Here is a 20,083-nt window from a genome sequence, read left to right as displayed (position 1 = left end):
ATTTTAAACATTTATTAGCGTCTTTTTTTTCAATTCATATTATTATTTTATATTCTATAAATTGATTGCATAACATTTTGAAAGCTTAAGGATATTATTACAGATTGTGTGTGAATCATAAGTATTGGGTGAGAACAATAATATTTATTTGCATTGTATTACACAATAAGAAAATGCTTTATATGCATTCTCAATTGCCCAAGTACTGTGTGCGTAATTTTATTGCTTTGCTATCTTTTGTATTTTAATTGGTACACAAAGAAATGAAACAATATCGATTAATTAAAAAGAAGAATGAGTCACTAAATAATCCACAATTAGATAAATATTTTGAAAATATGGATGATTTCCATTGCATCTGTAGCTCAATTTTACCTGGCACTTTGGATAATGAGGTATTATCTTTTTTTTCTTTCAAATATTATTGTATATTTTATAATTGTTATTTATGTTATTTTCTAGGGTTCAATCTTCAATAAGGATTTATTAATTCTAACAGGAAGTTTTGCAAAACAATGTATAGTTAAACAAATTCTTACAGAAGGTGAAAAATATGTGATGTCTATTAGCCCAGTTTTGTCTTTCAGTGATCAAGCAACTTATGATATTGTGAATAATTTAGGCAGTATCACAGCAAAGGTACATAATGCATAGGATTTATCATAGAGCATTCATTGCATTTTAGTTGTTCCTAACACAAATTAACTTTTATTTGTTATTAATAATAAAATAATGTTTTTTATTTAAGATTTATTTTCAAACCTATAGAAGACAGTGGTTACTTTTATTTCACTCAAATGGTTAATAGAGATGACAAGTTGAGCATGCAAGATAAGGTAAAGAAATTTTGTACAAATTGAACTAAATAATTATATTATGAGGTTTAATATTTATATTATTTAGATAAAGTTACAGAGTCGACAGAAGTACTTACCCAGTTGTGCAAAGTAGTATCTTCCATTGGTTTGCTGGTCTTGGGTATATGGCCAGAGCTATGCTGCTTCATTATTATTATTATATGGTGGTGCTGATTTTGTTGAAGGCGGATTACCAATATTACTGCTTCGATGTCATTGTTTAGCTATCGTGTTGCTTGCAGTAAATGGCGTTACTGAATGTTATAGTTTTGCAACAATGACATCCAAACAACTAGACAAGTAAGTGCCACATAGATTTACTAATGAGTACATAATGATATTCATTATTAGTATTCTATTAATAATCTGTTGAGTGAATAAATCTTAACGCTTAGAAAAATATATAATACACATTTATTTTCAGATATAACTATTACTTGCTGGGATTTTCTGTATCTTTTCTTACAATGTCGTATGTGTTTACATATTTATTTGGTCCAGTTGGATTTATTCTTGCAAATTGTCTCAATATGTTTGTACGAATTTGCCATAGCATACACTTCATTGCGGATAGGTATAAAGACGTAAAACAAAATCCATTATACAGAATATTTCCTGGAGCAAAGTTTTTGACATGCTTGATAGTATTCGGAGTTATAACTTAAATATCAGAGGTAACTAATTTATAAATATTTTTAAAACATGTGGCAAAAGCGTATTTTTATATTGCAGGAAAAACTCATTCCTGGGCAGTTGTTATTTTCATATTATTATAGGAATGATTTGTTTTGCTATAAATCTTTTAGTCTGGGGATATGAGAATAAAAGTTTAATACATGCAGGATATGAAAAAATTCTCAAAAAGAAATTGAAATAGAGAATATAATAATTTAAAACCATTTTTCATTCATTAACATTTTTAATAATTTATACATTGTGTGTCTAAATATTTTTTTAATGTTTTAATGTTTTATATGATTATTTTGTTTTTACCATTTATCTACATTAGATTCTTTTAAAAATTGCTGTTGTTATGTTCTCCTGTTTCTGTATTATACATTGCCTAGTAAAACCACAAGGTTGAATTAAGTTTTATTGTAATAGTAATATTCTTGTATAATGTTATGAACTTATACCTGTTATCTGCTTCCAAATGTATTATTGGAGGTTTTTTCATTGGCTGTATTTTGCACGATAAATCTGATAATGCCACAACAAATCCTGTGGTAGATGGACTAACTTTGCCCCTAGCTACAAAATACAAATCCATAATATAAATATGAAAAATAATTTAATAATTGAGATAAAAAAATTATTACATCCAAGACATAGTCCTTGTTGATCAGCAAATAAGCATCCTGTGACATTTGGTCTGGATAATCTATATTGAAAAAGAATATATATGAAGAATAAAAGAAAATGTAGATACAAAATATGTATAATTGGTGTGTGAAGGGAGTGAGACATCCTGAATCAGTTTTCAAGGTATGAGGCAATTAAGTGAAAACGAATTAGAAAAGAAGAAAATTTCAGTTTAATGAAAGATTTTAAACACTTAGTCAAAAATAACCTAACTCACATATCATCCATTACTTCGTCTAAAGCTTTTTCCATATTTGTGTATAAGTTCCTGACTATTAAAGAACAAGAAATCAATATAATATCACATTGAGAAATGCATTAGTTTCTAAGAAGAAATACATCATATAGGCAAAGTCATATCGATAAAGTTTGACAGATTATAGAGCAGGGATATTCAAGCTTTGTATCATACTACTTATTGAATTACATTATCTTATCAAACATAGAAACTTATGTCATGTTTATTAATATGATAAAGGATAGATTTTTATTAGCACAAGAGCATTATAAATAATATTTTAAACAGAATCATACAAATGTGGCGGCAATTAAGTTAGGTTGGCCATCACTGCAAAACAATAAGGGTAATGCATGACTGCTTAAACTTTTCATTAGTAGATGTCGCTATATGCCACAATTTGATAATAATGTTTGTTTTTTGCAAAATTTGGGATTTAACATTTAGTTTAGAAATATCTAAATAGAAATTGTGAATTGTGAAACTTATCAATAATTTTTTAAAAGCATTTGCGAACAAAATTCCTATTTCGACATGTGATCAGAAATTTGTTCGACTATGGCAATATTAATATGAAACACAGGAGGCCATATTGGCTGTATGTCAAATGTACTTGCTCGTAAAAGTAACGTAAAAGTAATCTCTCGTAATTGTTTGATTTTCATCGAAACTTGCAGACATAATATACTGCATTTGTGATTAAATCAAGTGATTTTATACTGTTTACAAATGGTTATTGTGCACTCATAATTTGATTATCATTGTGCAGTTTTGATCAACACGTAAGTTTTTGTCATTTTGATATGCACCGTTAGTTATTTTATAATGTATAATTTTTATATTGATATTTTTGTGGAAAAAAATTAGTAATTCTTTTACGAATTGGTAATTTATCATTCATTTGACTCAATTAGTAGTCCATACGTCATTTCGCGCATGACTCATTGCGCACAATTTTTTTTTACTAGATGCGGTAACTTTTATTGTTTTAAATATGTTCATGTATGTTCTTAATATAAAAGTTTGTCCTTTATATAAATTAAACCGATTAGTTTGTTTATTAAATTTTAACGTGATTACTTGTTGATGTTCGTTGTTGCGACACCGATTTCTACACCGAAGAATTGCACAAACGTATAATTAAAATGTAACAAATAATTTAATCATGCAAAATCGTATAAGAGCTGTTCTATCACGATTTTCTTATAAATTGATTTTTTTGTTTGTAAATTTATTGTAATAATTATTAAGAAAATGGTTTTCGTTAAAATTGCTGACTTACGATTCGTGAAAGTCGTATTTGTTGTTAGTTTATGAGAGTGACTTTTAATAATGTACTTATCACGCAATAACTTGGTTAATTAACTTAGTTCTTTTGTTTGGTAATATATTTTATTTATTTACCATAATGGTTAAAAATTACTTGTTCCAATGCGTTTTAACTTCCCACAGAAGATATTTCATTGTTTATGTTAACGTCGATTTGTTGTTTAATCCGATTTTCCTATATTATGATTTCTCGACGTTCCAAATAATTGTGAATCGTTTGGCACCAAAAGTAAAAACATATGTTTGTGTTTGTCAGTCAAAATTTGGCTTTTCGACGATGTTTCCTAAAAATTCTTGTTTCCTAAAAAATGTGCATATTTTTTCGTCCAAAAAATCCTAAACCGATTTTGAAAAATTATATACCGTTTGATCAGTTTGTGATCGCGTTAAAAATGAGTATAAACATCTATGTAAATAACTATATATATTTTATTTTTATTTTAATTTTAAATTTGTACATACTGCACATATAATATCTACTCACAATTGACTTTGTATAATTTAGTTTAAGTTTTGATTGCAATTTCTACTGTTATTCTAAATTTAGTACTACTTTATACTAAATGAGTATAAAGGGAGCATTTGCATCCAGTTATGTAGCACAAATTTATTATTTTATAATCTTTGCCAAAAGGTTAATGGAAGTACAAGCCTTTGTAGATAAATATAACCCATGATCTAGTGTACGAGTTTTTGAATAATCTTTCATGATGTTCTGGTACAAATTTCCAAGCTTCAGTAATGGTAATATTCTAACTCTGGACTGAAAAATAAGTATAAAAAATAGATCTTAGAAGAAGTTATCTATAATTTGTTTTTATCTGTTGTTATAATCATTGGAACAAGTGTGATTCAAGTTTTGTTTGAACTCTTATGCAAATATTATTAAGAATAATAATATTGAGGATCTTTTTCTCTGGGATTTCGAAGTCGTTATAGTTTTATGTCAAAGGCTTATATCAAACTCGGTGTATATTATTTATTTTAAGAATCATCTTAGTTTTCTTTCTATTTTATTATTTGGATGGATGTCTGATAAAAGGTTTTTTGTTTTATTAACATATTTATCACCATCTGAAAAATTATTGCACGCTCACACCCCCTTATATGTTTGAAATATTTTGCAGCCTAATCGTTGAATTAAAAGAAGGTTAAAATAGAAAATTTTTTTAGTCTATTAAACGTTTCGATACTTGATGTGTGTCATCATTCAGTAATCGAACCAGGAAAAACACAAAAAATATAAAATGTATTAAACACTAAACTTGTGCAACAGAACAACATAACTAATAAATAATTAATTTACAAGAAAATTATTAGCACATCATTTCCCCATATATAAGCGTGTTCATTGCTCAACGACATACAGAGCAAAAAAACATTTTTAATATTTTAGTGATTTCAGTGTTTAATAAATTTTATATTTCTTTGTGTTTTTCTTGTGTTTGATTACTGAATGATGACACACATTAAGTGTCGAAACATTTAATAGAATAAAGTTTTCTATTTTAACCTTCTTTTAATTTGACGATTGGGCTGCAAAATACTTCAAATATGTATCAACATCGACAAAACTATCAACATTTGTATATATATATATATATATATATATACATATATAAATGTATTTGTATAGGCACATTGATATATATTTGGTGTATATTATTATTTTTTATTCCATAAGTACAGACGTAAATGTCGATCCGTGACTTGAAGCGTTTCGCTTCAGATAACATTTTATATTTCACATATTTCGTGCCACAAACTATGTAACTATATGTCGATATATATATATACGAGGTCTGTTCAAAAAGTACCCGGAATTACTAATAATTAAATTTCGCGGGTCTGGAGTGTCTGATTGTCAAAATTTTTTTTTTATTGTGTTGGTATACATGCCCCTAAAGTATGATGAAATTTTCAGCTATATTCACTGTTTACTTTGTCTGTGGTAGTCGCTAAGGTTCGACGTGTTTTTCTGAGCACGGCGATTTTTACAATGGAAGAATTGAAAAGTCAAAGAATTTGTATTAAATTTTGCGTAAAAAATGAAATAAAGTGTTGCAAAGTGCAAAAATTCACCAGATATGGCTCCGTGTGACTTTTTCCTATTCCCAAAGTTGAAGAGACCCATGAAAGGACGGCGTTTTCCTCGATTGAAGAAAATCGCTGAGAGTGCTCAAGGACATATCAAAAAGTGAATATCAAGGGTGCTTAGAAAATTGGAAAAAACGCTGGCATAAGTGTATTATATCTGGGGGGGACTACTTTGAAGGGGACCACATTAATGTAGACGAATAAATAAATATTTTTTTGAAAAAACGAAAATTCCGAAAATTTTTTGAACAGACCATGTATATATATATATATATATATATATATATATCGCATATAGTGCATTGTTAGCTGACGACTGATAATACTTGAATAAACTGATAATATTTGAATAAACCAGATATTTATTACATTATAGCGAATCATTAATGCTAAATAGTTTAAAATGCGTTAAGTTTTAACCTATTGGTTCGGGCTCTTTATTAACCATATAAATTTAATAAAATTCTGTTTGAGTAGAAATCTAATAGTCCATACCTAAGGCGTACGACTTGTGGATATTCATTCATATTATTAATGTTATTTGCAAGTAGTTATGATGATCATTTAAAAGTTAAACTATTATCATATTTTGTTAAATTGATCTGACTGGTTTTTGCTCGTGGTCTCTAGAATCTTCAACATTTTCACAAGGATATTTGTGTCGTATAAAAAGGTTGGGTATAACAATAGAATCCAAAATGTTTTATTCGATTTTGAATTTGATTGATCCTGGACTTCTCTACATTTAATATCATTGAATTTTATCTTTTAATTTCTTTTCTGACATCAATTTTAATCTTAAAATTATTTTTAATACATCAAATTCTAGAAATATATACAATTTAAGGCTATCGTTTTATTTTATCAATTTGCTTTAATACGTGTGTGTTGAAGGATAACAATTAATATAACAAAATATTATCAAAACTTCATTCACTTCAATGTTATGTCTGTATTTATTATTTACTTTAACATAAAATAGTTTCACTTTCAATTTTAACTCTCATGGTCATAAAATATTTCTACATTCGTTACATACAATCATGTTGTGATATACAAGATGATTCATGTGGCACATGTGGATTTTAGGAGATTTTTAGCGTAATTTATTCTTATTACTCATTTTTTGATATTTTAGAATTTATATCACAAATATATATTTGAAAAAATACTTTTTATCTTCAGACCAATTTTTTTCAATTTATAATTTTCTTCAATTTTTGTTCTGATCACTAATTGTGAAATTTTATACATATTTTAATATTACAAAATTAGTGGAAAGGATTTTCATTATTCTACCGAATTTGTCTTTGTAAAATAGAATTAACAATATCAATCATAGGGTTCTGAATGAAGAAAAAAATAAATCCAATTTAAATAACCAAAGGTAAATCTTTTGATAGTGAAAAATGACGACTAATTATTTAGAAAGTTTTAAAAAATTATAAGTATTTAGTAGGGGAAATGCGGATAAAATGGTATATTTGGACAAAATGGTATATATGGACAAAATGACTCAGTGGCATTATTTAAAAATTGACTAGTTTTTGCAACGTTTTTATGACTGTATAACGAAAGCTGTAATCTCAATCTTGTCAGATGTTGAGCGTCATTGTCAAAGCCTTGTCGTAGTAATCAGTTGTAGTTGGCAACTTATTTAATGTTATTTGTAATTATTTCTGTTAAGATCAATGAACTTATTCCAGTATTAGTAATTTTGATTAATTTTATTACAATGATAAGATGTTTGGTGGAATTTTGATAATTTATGCATTTTTGTTCAGTTTTGGATAAAATGACATAGTACTTTAGGGTAATTTATTTGATGCCAAAGGTGATTGTCTTTTAACACTGAGCCTGGTAAAAGTTGGTTACGATGTATAATTTGTTCCGTTTGGGCACATTCATGATGCCCAAAAAGGGTCAAACGATTTATTTGTGAACGGTCTTCTTGAAAATTAGCATTTCACTCTATATGTTAACACTCTATATGCTATTTTGTCGGTACTATATGGACATATGGTTTTTGTGATTAGTTGCACTTTTTTTTTAAATAAATATGTTAAAAGACTATGTTACTGATAGTAAATGAACCAAAGATGAGTAAAAATGATTAAGACTGGTTACAATATCATTAACAAGCAAAACACCATGTCATTTGGTCCGTACTTCCACTAGTTTATTTTCCACTTGGTAGATTTTAGAGTTTATTTGCAGCTGTTCAAAAAAATAATTAGTGGTACATGGCATCATGCCTTAAGGCAAATTGCTGGAAATTCCCGTATTGTAAACTAAATTATTAATTTTTTTTTAAATTTTTTAATGAAAAAACTTTGCAAAACTTTGAAAAAAAAATATTGTTGAGAAATTTTGCAATTTTTCAAAAATTAGATTTTTTTAATTTTTAATTTTTTTTTTAATTTTGAACATTTTTTAAGCAATCACGCTGCATAGCTGATTGGGAGTCGAAAATACCTGATAATACGATGAACATATGTCTAATGTTCATTTTTGACCGTTAATGGCATTATTTTTTACTTTTCTTATTCGATCTCCGAAGACGCTGGATCTGCCTCTACAAAAATTTTACCAGTCGTTCATTTCGTCAATACAAGTAAATGTTTTTTGAATTATTTGAATCGGACGCTCCGTTATCTCAAAAACTGAAAAAGCATTTTTGGCACTTTTTGCCTCGTATCTCCGAAACGGCTAGACCTGCCTTTGCCAAAAACTAATCAGCACGCCTCCTTATCAGTAGGAATCGATTTTTTTTTTTGAATTATTCAAGTCGGTTGATTCGTGTTCGCGAAATCGTCGACAAAAATTTGTATCCGCACACACACACGCACATTCATCCATTTTTCTAAGGTATGCCAAATTGTTCAGAAACTTCTGAAACGTACAGATATATAATAAAAATTGTCATTTTCGATTTTCTTACCCTACGGGAAGTTAAAAAGTAACTTACTTTAAATCTTTTTTAAGTAACTTACAAATCTTTACTATACTTATTTTGGTACATACAAAGATTTTTTTTATATATATTTTTAACAGCAATCAGAACCTTACGTCCTATAAGCTGTTGGGCTGAAACTTTTCCTTTCTTCGTATTTTTTTTTAGATGGTAACCCAATGGTTAATCCATCCATATTTGATGATTTTTTTGTTATTAGAAAGAATCTAATAGGGCTGACTTTTTATTGGTGCAGCAAGGGCTATTTTCACTTGGAAACATATTGTTACCTATATTTCCAAGTGAAAATCGTTGTCACTGCTGCCTGACAACAGGCTGCTCGAAGTGGGTATCGAACCCGGGACCTCTGATTCAGGTCCCGTCGCTCTTAACCGCTTACCTACGGGCGAGCCCTACATACAAAGATAGCAACAGAAATTGTGATTAAATTGAAAAAACAAATTTGGCGCAATATATTGGAGCGAATTAGTATAAGTATCGCGGCGCTCATGATCCGTTAAGGGTTGATTATAAATGGAGACATGTCTGTGTCTTTACTTGAATTTTTTGTTTATTATATTATTATTAGATTCAAAATTAATACATGGGGTATCGTCTATGTGTGTTTGCCAAGTACATACATTAATATAAAACTGAAAAAGCGCATGCGCCCCGTTGGTAATATTCGACCCCCCGAGTTTCGCTTAGTTGGTGCAAGGCAGCGTTACGTCGCAGACTATATTATCGAATTAATTCTGTACATGCGCCTATGCGAAATCAATGATCACTTATATTTTATAGTAAAGAAGTTTGTTTTTTTCTAATCGCGTTTTATATAAAAGTGATTTAATAAAATAATAATAATAATTGTGTATGTCATATATATGTTCATTAGTTGCATTTTATTGTAGTTGCGCAAAAGTGCTTAGTGACACACGCTGTGCTTGATAAGTCTGACTTAGTAATTGAACTTTCCTGCCGTATTAATAAATTTTAAGATTTTTATAAAGCATTTGGTAAAACTTCACATGAAATTTATTCATTTCTTTTCTTCCAATGCTGCTTAATTTGATTTGCTTGCTATGTTGTTTTTCACTACCAAGTGAATTTATGATTCATGCTTAATACACTTAAGTTTATTCGATTTGTGAGTGATTTTAAATCGTTACTAATAATTGTTTTTATATAGTATCTTCAGCACTTTGTTTCTTATCTTATTAAAAATATAGTATTTCCTTGTACACTCAAAGACAATAATGTACATTGTTTTGTTGTTTGCGGTTAATGAGTTTAAAAATAATACATACCGTGCAGTTTTTGCTAGATTATTAATCTGAAGAAATCTGTTGGATAAGTCAGTAGTACTCCGCAAACATGTCGAAAGTCATGATGGACTACAGAGTGTAAGTTGATTTTAGATTAATAAAATTTAAATATTATGTAGTTTTAAATTGTATTTTTATGATATTTTTGTATTCATTCTATTTTTGGAATTTTTATTAAAATTCTTTCATTGACGCGAGTTTCAGGGCTTTTAGTAAGTATAATTGTGAGTGAGAGTAGAAAAATTTGAAAAATGACAGACATTACAAATTTTACACGCGAATTGTATACAAAATATTGTATACTTAGGAATGTGATGTTGATATTTCTATTAAAAGTTTAATAATCGAACATAACATTATTAAAAAACATGAATTTTTGTAAAAATGTATTTTAAAATAGTATTTTTATGATGTTTCTGTATTTATGCTATTTTTGGAAGTTTGATTAAACTTCTTTTATCAACGCGAGTTTCAGGGCTTTTAGTATGTATGATTGTGAGTGAAAGTAGAAAAATTTGAAAAATGGCAGGTTGTTTCGTTCCAAATTTTACACACAAATTGTATACAAAATATTGTATAGTTAGGAATGTGATGTTGATATTTCTGAGCTTAGTAGTCGGACATAACATTATTAAAAAACATGAATGTCTTTAAAAATGTATTCTAAAATCCCTACGTTTTGGCTATACTCCTAGAGTTCATTCAGTGGAAAAATTGTTTCTAACTAGTTTTACAGATAACACATATTACACAGTTACTACTTTGTGAAAATTGTTATGTTAGTAAAATTGTGAAATATTGTTATAAGTCTAACAGATTTAATGTTTATATTATATAGTTTAGTGCATTAGAGTAAATTCATAACATGGATTTTAGCACTAGGACAATATTTTTTCAAAGAAATTCTTGTTAACTTCCCGTAGGGTAGGGTAATGGGCCAAAAATTGAAAATGAAATTTTTTGCATATCTTCACGTTTCAGAGGTTTCTGAACATTTTAACATACCTCACAAAAAAAGGATGTGTGTATGTGTGTGTGCGCGTGTGTGCGTATGTGTGGAAACCATTAGTTTTTGACGAAGACAGGTCCAGCGGCTTCGGAGATATGGAATAAAAAGTGCTAAAAATGTCCGTTTTTAAGAGAACGGATCAACAGATTTGTATGATCCTTTTTTATCAAAAAATAATTCGGATTTTAATTCTATTTCTAGCTAAAGTTTTAAACATTACTTACATTTTAAATAAATAATTTTGACTTTGCAATTCAGTTTATATAAAACTTAGAAATACTAGACAATGTTCTTCATTTTAAATCCGAGTTTTGTATAAAATAAGAATAATGAAAGTTACATTATTTATAATAATCTTCTATTTAATTATTTAGTTAATATATTAATATCAACAGCCATCAGAGCCTAACAAGTCCTATGAGCTTTTCTAGAACGACTTGGTTTTTTTATAGCTGGAAACCCAAATGGTTATCAATTCTCTGTAATGTATGATTTTTATTGGTGCAGAAATGCTGGATAAAGATTATTTTCACTTGGACACCCATTGCTACATATATCTCCAAATATACGCCAATATCACTACTGCTTGACATCCTGCTGTCAATTTAATGCAATTTGTAGAAAATCACGACATCTGACAATAATGACTTTGTTTGTCTCGTATATTCTGATTTTTGTTTACCTTGCTTTGGCTTCAGCTAAATTTATATGATGTCGTACATCATATATATATTGTATATATGTTAATTGAGCTCGGTTCTTTTCTTACCCATCATTAAAGGCACGCGATATTGTTTGACGTATTTCCCAACTATTGATTCAAAACCTAGCAAGGTACGAATAAAAAATTGAGTTTGCTGCGCAATAATAAATGAGACTTGCCATAATTCCGGTATCATGCAGTAGTGATATCCATCTCTATTTTGAAATTAGAAACTTCAACATAAAATTCAAGAAAGTTTAGACATCAAACTTTCTTGAAATATGTTCTAATTAAAATTATTACTGTTATTATTAATATATTGTTAATAATTTGACAAGGGTATCTAATTTTTTGACACTAATACATTTATATTTTACCTTTTAAAATTAACAGAAATATTTATTCCGACCTTATTATTTTGTCTGTCGACATGGTTTCGCTTAGTTTTATTAGAATGTAGTAATTACACTGTATAGCGCTTTCTTAAATGATCAATGATAATGATTGTGTATTAAATGACCTACTTTCTTCAGTAATACTATATGGAAAGAAATTTAAATGATCTTCGGGCAAGTATTTTCTCCGAAGAAAATAACATTTACGTACATTATAAATAAATTTGAACTATTTTATTAACGACTATAAAATAATAAAATTTAAGTCGAAAGATCTCTAGTATTTCTTTTGGATCTCTAGTACATTTCACAAAGTCCTTATGACAAAAAGTGGGTTCGAAAAAAGGGCCTTTTTGCATATTATCGGTGATATCTCAGCTAAATGATGAGCTAAATTGAAAATTGGTATAAAGATTTTTGTTTTTTTATGATAACCTAATAAAGGGCGAATAAATAGTTTATTCAAATGCAAGGGTGTGGCCAATTTTGTATTGAAGAACAGTTTCAGAAAGATACATAATTAAGAACAAAAGTTTTTCATCTAAGTTATTTTAAACAAGCATCCTTCCAGTTTTTGAAAATAAAACGAAAATATGTTTAAACTAATTTTTAATGGACTTCCGAACGCTTCTAGTTTGTTTTACCACTTTTTAGTGGATAAAAATATAAAACAAAATGAAATAATAATATAAAAAAAATTATAAAGTAATCAATCAAAATATTATATAGTAATGTTAAACAATTTAGAGAAGCGCAGAACTATTTTTTTAAAAATACATAAAATCCATACACAAGGACAAAAGAACTTTTGTTCTTTATAAGTATTTCAAGTTTTATCAAAAATAAAATCTCGAACGCCGTACATTCTGATCAATTATTGCAAATATAAAAAGTTGAATGTTCACATTCTAGAGATTTCTGCCTATATTGCAACTGAATATATTCGTATTCCAAGTTCTCTTTTATTTTAAATATTTCATCTTTGTTGCTAACTGCGAATAATTTATTTTTAATAAATGATATTAAAAATTTCGGAATGTCGTTTCGAAGTTTTGAATCTTAATATATAATTCAGCCTAAAATTGGTTTTTTTACCCATAGTGTATAATTTTCAATTAAAAAAGTACTATGCTGTACAGCACTGTACACTATTATTATTTGTAATATTTTCTACATCATCATAATCATAATTATTCGATGTTAAAATATTATTTTCTTGAGTTATAACATAAAAAATCGTGACAATATTTATAAAAATGTATCAAAAATCTAGTTTATTCATAGATTTTATTAAAGAAAATTTTTTTTTGATACAACTCTCAATTTGTTCTTTTTTTAACTTCACTTAAGAAAATAATATTATGAATACCACTCATAAATCACTGAATATATTATGAATGCAGTTTGAGGTAGTTATTTAATCAAATTTTCAGATTGTTAAAGAACGAAGTTTTGATAAATTCAGATTGACTATCAAAGAGGAAAAGGATCTTAACGATAGATGAACAAAATTTGCTAAGAACAAGACGAGCGAGCAAATCAGATAAACCACGTCTACCTCTGACTGAATCGTGAAGTTGAAATTTGAAGCTGAAAATTTCAGGAATAATATCGCTTGAATTGATATTTCTTCTGCAAAGAACAAAGATATAATTATAAAATATAGATAATTAATACAGTGAAGCTACCTGAATTTGGGGACTGAATTACCATCATTCAGTAATATAGTACTTAATTAATATACTTATAATTAATACTTTAAATTAACTTCCAAAAATTGACACAATTATTCTTATATTGAGTCTAACGTCACTTTAATTGAAAAATTGGACAGGTGTTCTAAACGTTTCGCAACCAAATATATCAAAATCAAAATTGATATTGATCATTAAGAGTCAAAACAAGTAACGTTATTCTAGATCTAGATCTAATTATATTTGTTTACTAATATCAAAAGGAAATATATTCTTCTGTAAGTTTTTAACATCCGAATGCTATCTGTAGCAAATGATAATCTGGGTGGCGGAGACCGTAAACAGATAAAAAAGTCTTCGCCTGCGAGTGAAGTAGCGACTTCTTCGGTGAATTCGAACGAAGTCAAAACGTCGGACGAAGGGAATCCCTCATTTTCGAGGGAGGTGGATAAGACATTAATTCCACCTTCCACAAGCAGTTCCGACGACTCCGTTACAAACGAATCATCTGATGATACCGAAACAAAGGACTCTAGCTTGGACGACATTTTAGCAAACAGAGAAAGGCCTAATAAAACTAAAATTAGAATAACAAAAGCTTCCAAAGAAAAACGAGAACATCTGACAGGCGAACTGGTCAAATCACTTGCTGACAAACATAGCAAAGTGTTATCACATAACAATATTCTAAAAATACAATATATGACTAATGATCAGTCTAGTAAACTTAATAACTCGTCTGAAAGTTCTGAAGACTATCAACCCTTTCCGAAAAATCTAGTTCAAATCGAAGCCAATACTCAAGAAGTCGAAGTCGTGGAAGTAAATACCGTAGAAGCCAATACATCAGAAGTCAACAACAAAGGACTAACTGCTATAAAAGTTAGGAAAACAGAGATAAAAAATACGGGCTTCCAAATAGATATAGAAGAGAAAAACGCGGAACCTAGTGCTGGCACAGAAAAGGTACAAGAAGCGAAAGCAGCAACTTTGCAAACCCATTCCAATGGGCTCGAGGAGGATAAGGTTGTAAGATCGTTGAAATCACACGAATTACCTTCTATCCAGCCTATTCCGATATTGGATGTAAGTGAAGTTGGCGGCGAGTTTACAGATGTACCTGATGATTCAGCTTTATTAAGGATGAGAAAAATTTTGCCTTATTTTGTTCGTGGCCGAGTTGTTGCCGGCTTTGGAAGAGGATCTAGAGAGCTTGGTATACCTACAGCCAACTTTTCGAAAGAAGTCGTCGATGATATCCATGACGATCTATGCCCAGGAGTGTACTACGGATGGGCGAAAGTAGATCCTTGGCCCGTGATGAAGATGGTTATGAATTTAGGCTGGAATCCGTATTACGAAAATAGAATAAAATCATTGGAAGTTCATATCTTATATGACTTTCCGTGCGATTTTTATGGTTCTCATATGAGGATTTGCATATTGGGGTATATAAGACCCGAAGCCAAGTTTAATTCGATGGAACATTTAATCAAGTCCATCCAGCGGGATACGGAATTAGCTAAGAGTCTTTTGGATAATCCCGATTGCATGATGTATCGTTTTCACGAATATTTTGGATGCGTTTGCGAAGAACCTTCTAATGGCTGACAGTACTATTACAGACAATTTTTATGAATAAATTAGTGTACTTAGGACAAGTACTTACAATTAAAGTACTTATACGTTTTACCAGGAGCAGTGTAAATCATACAACTGAAGAACCAATAATTTTGCCAAGTTATATTTCGGTATTCAATTGTATCAATGCATTTTGTTTTAAGATGATCTGTGCTATTTATTTATGTATTATTTTTAATAAGTTACTTGTTTTAATAAATACTCAAAAGCCCTCTTACCTCTATACCGTAAAATTATAGTTTACATTTTTTTATTTTGAGTTAAAAGTTTAAGCATGACATTGTAAACTAAGCACAATTACGCACAATTCGCAGATATTAGTATGGATCATATATTTATTTTACATTACTGACTTTTATTTTATTTTATTTATTATCTTTATACTTAACCTCATTAATTATGATGATATATCGAATTTATTTATTAATAGATAATATATTGCTAATAATATATGATGATACACTTACTGTATCTGAATTCTATATAAAAATAAGTAGTACATTACTAACATTTTACAGGGTTTTCTTTGTTAAGAATCTAATGGATGGTAATCATTGTTACAATAAAGATATTTATACGTGTTTAAAACAATGTTTGTTATTACAAAACAATTTCAGGATAAACTATATCATTCATTTTATCTTCTTTATTTTTTTCTTTTTGAATAGTTTATTTAAGTGAATTATAAAAAGATACAACACCGAGTGGTCCTTCACAAAATTATGTCACGTTATTTTGAAGTTTGTTCAATTCATTTTTTTTTCCTTTTTATGGAATCTGCTTGCATTTAATATGCGTTCTTGAATCTAAAATAAATTTTCTTAGATTTAAAAAATTTGATATACATCAAAAGAATTAAATTTAACAACTTTTGCTTCTTTTTAATGTGAGTGAATGCCAGATTATTTTTAAAATTTTATTATCATGATATTCCAATACGATAATGAATATTTGCCGTAAATATTTTTATGACTAAATATTTGCATCACTTTGCATGTCAATGTACAATTTATGTCAAAATTTGCATTTGGTTCTTATCATGCGTTCATTTCTGATAAGAATAATTTGTTGGAACTGGATTTACAGACCAAGGCTATGGTTAACAAACCTGATGCCTTCGATTTATAAATGCTTGATCATGCTTTAGCGACATAATTTTGAGATAAAAAAATGATGATATAATTGCACTGCATTGCGAAAATGTATGATCTATGCAGTTCCTTGATTTTGTTATCCTTTCTTCAAAACTTTACATTTCTAATATGGCTATTGCCATGATAAATTTTGTTAATTGTAGTTCAGAATTACGAAATCGGAACATGATTTATTAGCAAAACATAAAATTAATACTTAGTACTTCGTACACTTATTATGAAATCAGAACATGATTTATTATTTTGCTATAGCAAAACATAAAATTAATACTTAACACTTAGTACCCTTATTAATCCAATTAGAAATAAGTTTACTTTTTCAAATACAACATTTTAAAAGCTTATTCTTAATAAAAGTATATTTATTTTATTCTAATCGCAACCAGTTTCTGATATTTAAAAATGAATATTGAAATAGAATATTTGAGAGCAAACTATTCATTGTTCATAGTGTTAATAACAAGGATGTTCTGCAGAATCATATACTCTCAAATAGACTCCAAAAATTCATCTAGAATATCTTGAATATATTGAAATTCCATCTCAATTATGCATTTTGTACATATGAAATTTTTTGACCAACATTTAACATTATAAAGCAAGATTTTGACATTTTGGATTATTTTTTTTCAATGTTGAATTAACAAAATTATTGATGATAAAAATAAACCATTATTCGTTATTATTATTATTATTATTTTTATTATTATTATTATTATTATTATTATTATTACCTTACCATTTCTATTATTGTTATTTTGTTATATTTTATTATTTTTCTAGTATTATTTTATCCTTCACAAATTTTATTTATATTATTTATTCATTTTATTTTTATTATTTTTTGCTTATATTTTACATCAAATCATATTACGGATATTATTTTCATGTAAATTTTATCCTTTACACTTTTATTTATTTAAATTTATATTATTATTTATCATTATTACTTGATGTTAATAATTTAGCAGTTGTAATAATTATTGAAAATAAAAAAAAAAAAAAATCGTTGTAGTGTGGGGATCAAGCAGGCTAGTCATGATTGTAAAAAAAACATTGGACTTGTCATTTATATTTTCATATCAGTAATAGTTCATACTTTATTATACATTACTACCACCTACAGTAGTAATAATATTTGTGTTTTATTTATTTAAATTTAATCAATTTAAATTCTGAATTAATTTAATTCTTTTTAAAATTGCATAATCAATGACCATAGTCTACATCCTGCTCGACTATTTTATGGTTATAAAGTAACTCTATAGAAAAACTTACCAAAACCATCTTTATCATTTTTATTTATGTTTAGTTGTTCTAATATTACATATTTAATAAAGATCCTAAATAAATATCCTGATAACTAAAATAGAAATATGTGGGTATAAAGAGCAATATTATTTTGTTCTTTATCAACAATTAGCTTATCTATGGAGTATAGAGTAAAAGTAGCATTTTAATAGAATAGGACTTGATAAGTGACTTATTGATATTTTTCAATTAATTTTTTTCGAAATGAAATATGTAGATTGAAGATATGGAAAGGCTCCACGGATTGCACCTATTTTTAACTTACTCAAGGAGAAGTTTATGTTTTTATCAAAAAAATGGATTTTATGTTTTCTCGACGTTTCAAGCCATTCTGAATCGAATGAGACCAAATTTGGCAAAAGTATGTGTGTGTGTGAATGTGTACAGACTTTTTGCCTAAATCGACATTTTCTCAAAAACGACCGATTGCAAAAATTTAAAAGCCATTCGATGTATCTTGATAAGGACTATCGTTTGCTAGTTTTGCGCTACGATAGGCCAAGTCGTTTCTTTGTAAATTGTAATAATATTTGTTTTAAACTTAACCGTATACAAGTAAATTTGTAAGTTATATTCATTACTATTTTAATAAAAAAATCTTGGAAAATCCTTGTATCACGAACGTATAGTATAACGTATAAATGCTATATAGCCGGCAGTGAGTTTCCGTTATTGATCCCGGTCGTGTTCGAAGAAAAGAGATGGCGACGGGGAGGTCAGAGTGGGTGTTCAGCGGGCGGCGACACCCATTCGTAGCGCCTCTATATTCGAAGACCCATTCCAGCTTTTCTGAAGGTCACATTCTGAAAACAAAGTAATGAAAAAATAATAAAATCGAGAAGAGAAATAATATATAATATATAAAGAAATAATAATGTATAAAGCCGATTGGCGTATAAATAAATAAATAAATAAATGTGTCAAATTGTAAAATGACGAAAATTTGTATAAGTACCGCATTTTTTTAAAAATTATTTTAATAACATAATAAATAAATAATTAATGTGCCGACAATCAGCAGAAAAATTAAAAAAAACACACTTTTATTTACATCCGTACATTTTTTTATCCAATCATAACAATTTTCTTTATAATATTCTTTATCTAATTTTATTATTTTTCTAGTATTATTTTATTATTCTGAAAATTTATTTATATTATTTATTAATCTTATTTTTATTATTATTTGCTTATATTTTACATTAAATCATATTACGGATATTATTTTCATGTAAATTTTATCCTTTGCTCTTTTATTTATTTAAATTTTGTATTATTATTTATCAATATTACTTGATGTTAATAAATTAGCAGTTGTAATAATTATTATTGAAATTAAAAAAAAAAAAATTAATTTGTTTTTTTTTTCGGTCTCTTGATCTCTTTCTAGAGCCCATTGAATAGTTTCATAGTACTTCACATAGTGTTTCGTCTGATTTTATTTGTTCTTGTTTGTTAGATGAAAATTTTCGTTAATTTAAATATATAATGAATTGCCAAACGATATTAAGATGACCAATGATGACGACAAATTTAAAAGAAAAATAAAGAAATATTATAAGGAAATTGAAGATTGAATAGATATTTTAATTATAGTAAATATTATATTGTAGTATAATGAAATAGACAAATTATATGTATATATAAAATAAGAAAATTGTTTCATAATCTCTCATACCAGATACCCCTGTCTGACTGAGATATGAAAATAATATATGAATAAATAAATAAATGAATATAAAAAAAATATGAACAGCATATAGTAAATAAAAACATTAAACATGCTTAATCACATCATTTCGCGACTCCAAAGTGTGCAAAAATGAAAGTTTTGAAAGTGTATATGATGTATATCATTATATACACTTTTTTTTAATTTCAATAATTATTACAACTGTTAAATGATTAACATCTAGTAATATTGATAAATAATAACATAAATTTAAATAATAAAAATGCAAAGTATAACATTTATATGAAAATAATATACGTAATATGATTTGATATAAAATAGA

At 27.7% G+C, this 20,083-nt stretch overlaps 3 protein-coding genes and 1 pseudogene across 5 annotated transcripts in view; 3 read left to right on the top strand and 1 right to left on the bottom strand.

Moving 5' to 3' along the window:
• The window catches only part of LOC113386173, a 3,942-nt pseudogene extending 2,420 nt beyond the window's left edge, over window positions 1-1,522 (top strand).
• LOC113384428 (kinesin light chain-like) overlaps window positions 1-20,083 on the top strand; it is a 76,143-nt gene that overhangs the window by 23,408 nt on the left and 32,652 nt on the right. For 2 of the 3 annotated variants that reach the window (XM_026622144.1, XM_026622142.1), the window contains exon 1: window positions 3,113-3,239. The exons of the other annotated variant lie outside the window; for it this stretch is intronic. The gene's annotated coding sequence lies outside the window, so the exon portion shown is untranslated. Of the gene's footprint in view, window positions 1-3,112; window positions 3,240-20,083 lie in introns of those variants that run through there. 3 annotated transcript variants of the gene reach the window in all.
• LOC113386172 (ragulator complex protein LAMTOR5 homolog) lies at window positions 1,649-2,575 on the bottom strand. Its single transcript, XM_026623971.1, has 4 exons — window positions 2,437-2,575; window positions 2,177-2,238; window positions 1,994-2,108; window positions 1,649-1,664 (listed from the first exon to the last, which is right to left on the bottom strand). The coding sequence occupies exons 1-4, from the start codon at window positions 2,469-2,471 to the stop codon at window positions 1,649-1,651; spliced, it is 228 nt and encodes a 75-aa protein (XP_026479756.1). The 5' UTR covers window positions 2,472-2,575.
• On the top strand, window positions 14,195-15,737 carry LOC113384430. Its single transcript, XM_026622145.1, has one exon. It carries the CDS (start codon window positions 14,260-14,262, stop codon window positions 15,571-15,573), a length of 1,314 nt encoding a protein of 437 aa, XP_026477930.1. The 5' UTR covers window positions 14,195-14,259; the 3' UTR covers window positions 15,574-15,737.

This window comes from Ctenocephalides felis, unplaced genomic scaffold (genome assembly GCF_003426905.1).
Source record: "Ctenocephalides felis isolate EL2017-DRISC unplaced genomic scaffold, ASM342690v1 CF-g0.4_SCAFFOLD_03571, whole genome shotgun sequence".
Classification (NCBI taxonomy): Eukaryota; Metazoa; Arthropoda; class Insecta; order Siphonaptera; family Pulicidae; genus Ctenocephalides; species Ctenocephalides felis.
This window is presented reverse-complemented; position numbering and strand designations above follow the sequence as displayed.

Coding starts and splice junctions, on each gene's coding strand:
- LOC113386172 (XM_026623971.1), bottom strand. CDS start 2,471: ATGGAAAAAGCTTTAGACGAAGTAATGGATGATAT. Junction 2,239..2,436: donor GACGAAGTAATGGATGATAT/GTGAGTTAGGTT, acceptor TTTTCAATATAG/ATTATCCAGACCAAATGTCA. Junction 2,109..2,176: donor ACAAGGACTATGTCTTGGAT/GTAATAATTTTT, acceptor TGTATTTTGTAG/CTAGGGGCAAAGTTAGTCCA.
- LOC113384430 (XM_026622145.1), top strand. CDS start 14,260: ATGCTATCTGTAGCAAATGATAATCTGGGTGGCGGAGACCGTAAACAG.